The 8,563-nt window shown below is 47.0% G+C and overlaps 1 protein-coding gene across 1 annotated transcript; it reads left to right on the top strand.

Moving 5' to 3' along the window:
• The first annotated feature begins 475 nt into the window (after nt 1-475).
• On the top strand, nt 476-6,866 carry ltb4r2b (leukotriene B4 receptor 2b). Its single transcript, XM_066722960.1, has 4 exons — nt 476-829; nt 4,508-5,187; nt 5,613-5,813; nt 6,044-6,866. The coding sequence occupies exons 2-4, from the start codon at nt 4,531-4,533 to the stop codon at nt 6,377-6,379; spliced, it is 1,194 nt and encodes a 397-aa protein (XP_066579057.1). The 5' UTR covers nt 476-829; nt 4,508-4,530; the 3' UTR covers nt 6,380-6,866.
• The last annotated feature ends 1,697 nt before the right edge of the window (nt 6,867-8,563 follow it).

Below are 8,563 nucleotides of genomic sequence, written 5' to 3'. Positions count from 1 at the left end.
GACACTGACTCACTGCGCTGCACACTGCTGGCTTTGGCTCATCTGGGGGTGGACAGATGGGAACATCCAGACCCAAACTTCCGACTGGATCATATCATTTTCCCAGCAGGAAAAACCACCCCCCAGCACCACTACCACCACCAACTATGACACTATGCACTGTTGTTGACTAACTGACTCATTGATTGGCTGACTGCTCCCAGGCAAGGAATGGGTTAACATGTCTCCTCATCTCTCTCACTCTCTCTGTCTCTGTCTCTTTCTTGCTCTCCCACTCCTTCACTTTATCACTCTCACTCTCTCCGCTCAGGAATAGCAGACATTCCTTCGAAGCTGTGTGCTGTGTGTGCATGTTTGTGTGTGTGTGTCTGCATGTGTCTGTGTGTGTGATTGGGCAGCCTGAATGGGTGTGGATCCAAGGTACACAGACAAGCTGTGACTGGGATTGTGGAGAGAGGTGTGGGGAAAGAGAGGGGGGGGACGGTTGGAAGCAGGCAGGGAGGGATGCAGAGAGTGTGCAGAGCGTGCTGCAGCTTGTGTCCACCTCCATCGCTCAGACAGAAAGACTAGAGACAGACAGAGAGAGAGGGAGAGGGAGAAGGAGAGAGACAAGCAGAAGAGAGAGGGAGTCAGGTTTTGCAGTTTATTGGAATAAAACAACAACATCTGTCTTAATAATAACAACATGAACTTCACTGAAGATCTTTTGCCCGTGCTTTAAGTGGGAGTCCCACACGAACTAAGACCGAGGCTGAGATCCCCCTCTTCTGAGTAGAGCCTCTGCTCTCTCTTCATCTCTTCAGGGTCTGCAACACTGCCAGTGGCTGAGGTGAGTGTTTCAGTCTCTGCGCTCCCTTGTTTTGTTCTTTGCCTTGCCTGTCCTGCATTACCACACCAGGCGGCTGGTCAGGACTCTGGCCACTCTCTGTTGGAGTGAACGGGTGTCTTTTTATATTTGATTTCTCTCTCTCACTCTCTCTCTCTCTCTTGCTCTCTTCACTAACTAACTAAGTGTTTTCTCATATTGATTAAGGGAGGGCAGTTAAAGCAGGGCAGAGAGGCTCCAGACACGGTGCAGGGATATGAAATGAGGAAGTATGGTTTCAGATTGTGATGATGGTCAATCAGTTAAGTCCAGTGCAGGGCAATCTCCTCTGCAGTAATGTGCTGGTGGGAGTTGTGGGTCCCTAGGTAACATCAGGAGAAGAGACAGAGGGGGAGAGAGATAGAGAGAGAGACAGAGAGAGAGAGAGAGAGAGAGAGAGACAGGAATACATTTATTGGTCTCCAGCTCTGGTCATGGAGAGCTACAGTATAGTAGAGTAGACTAGAGTATAGCCTTGGACACCTTCAGTCCCTCAGTGCACTGTTCTGGGGGAGAGAGACAGAGAACCAGAGACTGACACACACACACTCATAGACACACACTCATACACACACACATCCACTCACACACACACACGCAGTGCGGGGGCTGTAGAGAGGGAGTGAAGGAGTGTGTGAGTGTGAAGTTATCTGACAGGTCCCAACATGAAGCTGTAAAACTCACAGCAGCTCCTAATCTCCCCCTTGCACCTGTCTGCTCCTTGCCAACCTGACTTACTGGATCATTCTTCTTCTTCTAATAATGACCTGTGTGTGTATTTGTGCGTGTATGCCTGCATGCTTGTGTGTGTGTGCATGCAAAGTTTCTGCACGTGTGTCTGTAGATACGTGTTCGTGTTTTTACGAGAGTGTGTATCCGTTTGTGTGTGCGCGTGTGTGTCTGTCTGGGTGCATGTTTGTGAACATGGTTGGTGTGTTGACTTGTAGAGACAGTGAGACACAGGGTTAAACAGTGACCTAGAGAGTTATAAATTGATTTGCATGTTAATGAGGGAAATAAGTATTTGACCCCTTCGACTTAGTAGTTGGTGGCAAAACCCTTGTTGGCAATCACAGAGGTCAGACATTTCTTGTAGTTGGCCACCAGGTTTGCACACATCTCAGGAGGGATTTTGTCCCACTCCTCTTTGCAGATCCTCTCCAAGTCATTAAGGTTTCGAGGCTGACGTTTGGCAACTCGAACCTTCAGCTCCCTCCACAGATTTTCTATGGGATTAAGGTCTGGAGACTGGCTAGGCCACTCCAGGACCTTAAAGTGCTTCCTCTTGAGCCACTCCTTTGTTGCCTTGGCTGTGTGTTTTGGGTCATTGTCATGCTGGAATACTCATCCACGACCCATTTTCAATGCCCTGGCTGAGGGAAGGAGGTTCTCACCCAAGATTTGACGGTACATGGCCCCGTCCATCGTCCCTTTGATGCGGTGCAGTTGTCCTGTCCCCTTAGCAGAAAAACACCCCCAAAGCATAATGTTTCCACCTCCATGTTTGACGGTGGGGATGGTGTTCTTGGGGTCATTCCTCCTCCTCCAAACACAGCGAGTTGACTTGATGCCAAAGAGCTTGATTTTGGTCTCATCTGACCACAACACTTTCACCCAGTTCTCCTCTAAATCATTCAGATGTTCATTGGCAAACTTCAGACAGGCCTGTACATGTGCTTTCTTGAGCAGGGGGACCTTGCGGGCGCTGCAGGATTTCAGTCCTTCACAGCGTAGTGTGTTACCAATTGTTTTCTTGCTGACTATGGTCCCAGCTGCCTTGAGATCATTAACAAGATCCTCCCGTGTAGTTCTGGGCTGATTCCTCACCGTTCTCATGATCATTGAAACTCCACGAGGCGAGATCTTGCATGGAGCCCCAGACCGAGGGAGACGTACAGTGTACTCCAGGTGTATATATACAGTACAGTGTGTGTACTCCAGGTGTATATATACAGTACAGTGTATACTCCAGGTGTATATATACAGTACAGTGTGTTCTCCAGGTGTATATATACAGTACAGTGTGTGGACTCCAGGTGTGTATATACAGTACAGTGTGTGTACTCCAGGTGTACATATACAATACAGTGTACTCCAGGTGTATATATACAGTACAGTGTGTGTACTCCAGGTGTATATATACAGTACAGTGTGTTCTCCAGGTGTATATATACAGTACAGTGTGTTCTCCAGGTGTATATATACAGTACAGTGTGTACTCCAGGTGTATATCTACAGTACAGGGGCTCCAGTACAGTGTGTGTAGAGGCTTTCTTCTCCCCTATACAAAGAGACTGCAGGTTAATATTTTCTTTAGCGGGAGGCCCGGGAAGAGCCACCTATCACTCATAAAGCAATACATCCACTCAAGGAAAGTATAGTCAAAAATATACCGTAGTTTTCATGGGCATGTTGATGGGCAGGACACACAGTATTCTGGATGTAACCTGGGAGTGTTTGCTCAAACATATGATATTGATGTGAGGAGACACAGAGAAGCGTTCTGAAGCTCACCAGGAGATCAAACACCCTGTGTTTCAGGTTTTCCTTTGTTATTCTAGCTGTAATCCAGCAACACCTGCACCTGACTATTGATTCTGCAGGCCTAGGGGCCAGCCTGTCTGCAAGCAAGGGCTCCTCCCAGCTGTTGTGTTTAATGCAGAGTCAAATCTGTCTTTTGGAAGATTCATGTGTTTTCCTCTTCTGTCTTCTGTACTCCAAGTGTATATATACAGTACAGTGTGTGTACTCCAGGTGTATATATACAGTACAGTGTGTGTACTCCAGGTGTATATATACAGTACAGTGTGTGTAGTACAGGTGTATATATACAGTACTGTGTGTGTACTCCAGGTGTATATATACAGTACAGTGTGTGTACTCCAGGTGTATATATACAGTACAGTGTGTGTAGTACAGGTGTATATATACAGTACAGTGTGTGATCTCCAGGTGTATATATACAGTACAGTGTGTACTCCAGGTGTATATATACAGTACAGTGTGTGATCTCCAGGTGTATATATACAGTACAGTGTGTGTAGTACAGGTGTATATATACAGTACTGTGTGTGTACTCCAGGTGTATATATACAGTACAGTGTGTGTACTCCAGGTGTATATATACAGTACAGTGTGTGTAGTACAGGTGTATATATACAGTACAGTGTGTGATCTCCAGGTGTATATATACAGTACAGTGTGTGTGACCTCCAGGTGTATATATACAGTACAGTGTGTGTAGTACAGGTGTATATATACAATACAGTGTACTCCAGGTGTATATATACAGTACAGTGTGTGTAGTACAGGTGTATATATACAGTACAGTGTGTGGACTCCAGGTGTATATATACAGTACAGTGTGTGTACTCCAGGTGTATATATACAGTACAGTGTGTGTAGTACAGGTGTATATATACAGTACCGTGTGTGATCTCCAGGTGTATATATACAGTACAGTGTGTGTGACCTCCAGGTGTATATATACAATACAGTGTACTCCAGGTGTATATATACAGTACAGTGTGTGTAGTACAGGTGTATATATACAGTACAGTGTGTACTCCAGGTGTATATATACAGTACAGTGTGGACAACAGAAGAATACCCTGTCTTAACGTGATCTCACCTTTCTTCCAGCCTTCCCTCCCTCCATCGTAGCCATGAATCCCTATCCATCCAAGAACCCCCCTGCCTCCGCCTACTTCAACACCACACCATCCAGCTCTGGCCGACCCCTGACCCTAACCCTGACCCTGGCTAAGGCCCTGGCACCCATGACCACCGAGGGGCCAGACGATGGTACCATTGTGAGCAACCACACCTCCACGGCCGTGGGCACACTCATCCTGTCGTTGGTCTTCCTGTTGGGCGTGCCGGGCAACTTGTTCGTCATCTGGAGCATCCTGCATCACACCCGCAAGCGCTCGGTCACCTGCCTGCTCATCCTCAACCTGGCCGTGGCCGACGGGGGGCTCATGCTGCTCACCATCTTCTTCGTGGTCTACCTGGCGATGCAGAGCTGGGTGTTCGGCAACGCCATGTGCAAGATCCTCTTCTACCTGTGCTGCATCAACATGTATGCCAGCATCTTCCTCATCACGCTGATGAGCCTGCACAGGATGCTGATGGTGCTGTGGCCACAGTGGGCCCCCAGGCTCACCCGCAAGGCCGTGGTGACCCGGGTGCTGGTGTGCCTGTGGGCCCTGACGCTGGCCATCTCCAGCCCCGCCCTCATCTACCGCAGGGAGAGGGAGCCGGAGGACATGAAGGGCCGACACCGGCTGATCTGCGATGCCAACCACAACACCACATCCCAGGTGTGTGGGTCGTGTCGGACCATTTGTGTGTGTGTGTGTGTGTGTGTGTGTGTGCATGTGTGCGTGTACGTGTGCGTGTGCGTCTGTGTGTGTGTGGTAAACATTCCTACCTTGTTTGGACCTAACTCTTTAGTAAAATCTCCACAGACCTCCTGCTTGAGTAAGGCATACTAACACTTTACACTTAACAATTAAAGAATAGATATAGACAATTAAACAGAATTGCAGCAGCTCATTGTCTCCTTCCACCCAGCGAAGGGGACAGAGTCCTGGCCTCCTCCTCCTTGCCAGTTTATCCTCCCCTCAGCAACTCAATTAAACTCCACTGACCTTTTGCTCAGTGAGCGTCCATGTACGGCTAACTCAGGCTGCTGGCGATGTGCGGGACTGAGGCAGGCTTTGTGTGATTGTGTGTTGTGGTGCAGCTGGTGTTCCAGTACACGTTCGAGACCACGCTGGGATTCGTGGCCCCATACTCGCTGATCCTGGTGAGCTACTGCCTCATCCTGCGGCGCCTGAGGAACACCAAATTCCGGCGGCCCATGCGCAGCGAACATCTCATCCTCGCCATTGTCATCACCTTTGGCCTGTTCTGGCTGCCCTACCACGTCGTCAACATGATCCAGGTTAGTGTGAGTGAGTGAGTCAATGTGTTTGTGTCACTGTGTGTAAGTGTGTATGTACACATAGTACAAGCCCATGTCTGTATACAAAGTTCTAGACAATATTTATAGAAAGTACAAGTCAATACTCAATAATAATAATAAAAATAATAAATATAATAATAATAAGACCAGCTATAGCAACAAGAATAACAACTTTAACAATGAACATTGCCATACCTCCTCTCCACCAGGTGGCGGCACATCTGTCCCCACCTCACCAGAAGACGTGGCTTGACCATGTGTGGAAAAGCAGCCGGGCGGTGACCTCGGCGCTGGCCTTCATCAGCTCCTGTGCCAACCCGGTGCTGTACACGCTGGCGGGGCGGGGATACATTCGCAAGGCTGGGATGGGCTTCATGGCACGGCTGTTCGAGGGCACGGCGCCCGACTCAGGGGGGGGCACCCGACGCACACGGAAGGGACACTCCCTGAGCCGCCAGGGCAGCCGGGACAAGGTGGGACTAGAGTCTCTGAGGGACAGGGAGGACAGCACTGACACGTCCACCAAGTCCAACTCTGAGAAATAGAGAGGAGAGAGGAGAGTGGAGCAAGCAAAGAGGGGAGGAGAGGGAAGAGAGAGAGGAGAGGAGTGAGGGGTGCAGAATAGTGGACTCTTGAGGAGAGGGTTGAGGGTTCAATCCCAGGTGAGGGACACTGCTGTAAAACACTGTACCTAGATTGCTCCAGTAAAAACCCAGCAATTTTAAGTCACTCTGGATATATGGAGGGGGCAGCAGGTGAAAATGCCTATCTGTGTCTCTCTCCCTCTCTACATCTAGTTGTAACAAAACCATTACTTCATTTGGGATTTTCAAAGCGTCAGCTATGCCCATTTATACACAGTTAAAAAAACAGACCTAATGCACAAATACACGCTAATACATGCATGTCTCCACTAGGGGGAGACAAAGGCTAATCTCAGCAGAATCTCGTTGAATGTAATCAGATTAGACAGAGGGAAAGAGGAATTTGTGTGATATTGTAACATGTTGTAAATAAAAGGTTGTTTGTCGATTAAGTTTTATTCTTTGTTAACCTACTAAGTGGTATCTTGGAAAGTAGCCGTGAGAATACATTGTAATAGTAAGAGTAATTAAGGAACAGCCTAGAGACTGTAATTAACAAACATTTAAAATGGGAGAACATCTGACTGTTTTCTTTGATGGAGCAAAAGAGAGGGATGGAGGGATGGAGGAGGAAGCTGGGGGGGAAAGGAGGAGGAAGCTGGAGGGGAGAGGAGGAGGATGTTGTTGTGAAATGTCTCTTGTTCCTCTTTAAGAAACACAAACAAACACACTCACAGACACACAGATGGAATCACACACACACACACACACACACACACACACACACACACACACACACAGATTAAATTCAATGTCCTGTGTGATAACAGTCACAACCTCTATCTCTTTATATCTCTATCCATCTAAATTACCTTCTCACCAACTGTGCACTGCTGTGCCCCCCCCCCATCCACATTTAGACTGTGGGGTCTTCCTCTATAATACTCCCCAAACACAAACACAAACAACACACACATACAAACACACCTTCAGTCTGCCCGTTGCTGCCTGTTTCTGTCTCTATACAGGACTGGACTACACTGTCCTGGACTGTGCTCTATTGTACTGAGATGGACTGGACTGGACTAGACAGGACTGTGCTCTTTTAAACTAGGGACCAGGGAGGCAGGGAGCTCTGACAATGGGAGAAAACAAGGGAAACTAGCAAGTAGGAAAGTCCTGAAATGTTTGTACCTCAATGCCAGGAGTATAAGGAACAAGATGTTAGATCTAGAAGCCACAGTGCTGGTGTGTGACTATGATGTTGTTGGAGTGACAGAAACATGGCTTACAGAAAATGAAGGGGATGAATAAAAGTTGAAAGGATACACACAGTTAGGAGAGAAAGGCAAATCAAAGAGGTGGTGGGGTAGCATTGTATGTCAATAATGACATTGAGGCAGAAGAACTCAAATTAGATCCCAGTAACGGAACAGAATCTTAGTGGGTGAAACTTTTGAGCAAGAGATCTGGAGGATTAGCGGTAGGAATGTGTTACAGGCCACCAAACTCAGATATTCAGAAAGATGCTGCATTGTACAGTGTAATCAGGACTGCATGTAGCAAGGATGTGGCTGTTATAATGGGGGATTTCAATTTCCCAAACTTAGACTGGGAAAGCCCAGCTGGGACTACAGAAGCAGAAATAGAAATTTGTCAGGGAACCAACCAGAGAGAGCGCAAGTATTGACTTGATTTTTGTAAATGACCAAGATAGAGTCAGAGGGACACTAGTTAGAGAACCAATGGCAAACTGTGATCACAATATGGTCAGCTTTGAGGCATACTTTCAAAAAACAAGGACCAAGTCTAAAACAATGGTCTACAATTTCAGAAAAGCAAACCTTGAAGGTATGAGGTGGCACTTAGAAGAGGTAGACTGGAGCACATTGGATACAGAGTCAGTTGAAAATGGATGGGTATATTTTAAGAATTTACTACTTGAGGCTCAGGAGAAATTTGTACCAAAACTTAACAAATTGAGGACCAACAAACACTGGCCAAAATGGTTTAATTTAAGTATGCAATGAAATATCAAGAGAAAGAAAATGTTGTATAGCGCAGGGATAGAGACGAAACAAAAAAGAATATGTTGAGCTGCATAGAGATATTAAGAAATGGATCAGGAAAGCACAGAGGGAAATA

This window comes from Amia ocellicauda, chromosome 14 (assembly GCF_036373705.1).
Source record: "Amia ocellicauda isolate fAmiCal2 chromosome 14, fAmiCal2.hap1, whole genome shotgun sequence".
NCBI lineage: Eukaryota > Metazoa > Chordata > Actinopteri > Amiiformes > Amiidae > Amia > Amia ocellicauda.
The sequence above is the reverse complement of the archived record's forward strand: the minus strand, read 5'-3'. Positions and strand labels throughout refer to the sequence as shown.

Coding starts and splice junctions, on each gene's coding strand:
- ltb4r2b (XM_066722960.1), top strand. CDS start 4,531: ATGAATCCCTATCCATCCAAGAACCCCCCTGCCTCCGCCTACTTCAAC. Junction 5,188..5,612: donor ACCACAACACCACATCCCAG/GTGTGTGGGTCG, acceptor GTTGTGGTGCAG/CTGGTGTTCCAGTACACGTT. Junction 5,814..6,043: donor ACGTCGTCAACATGATCCAG/GTTAGTGTGAGT, acceptor CCTCTCCACCAG/GTGGCGGCACATCTGTCCCC.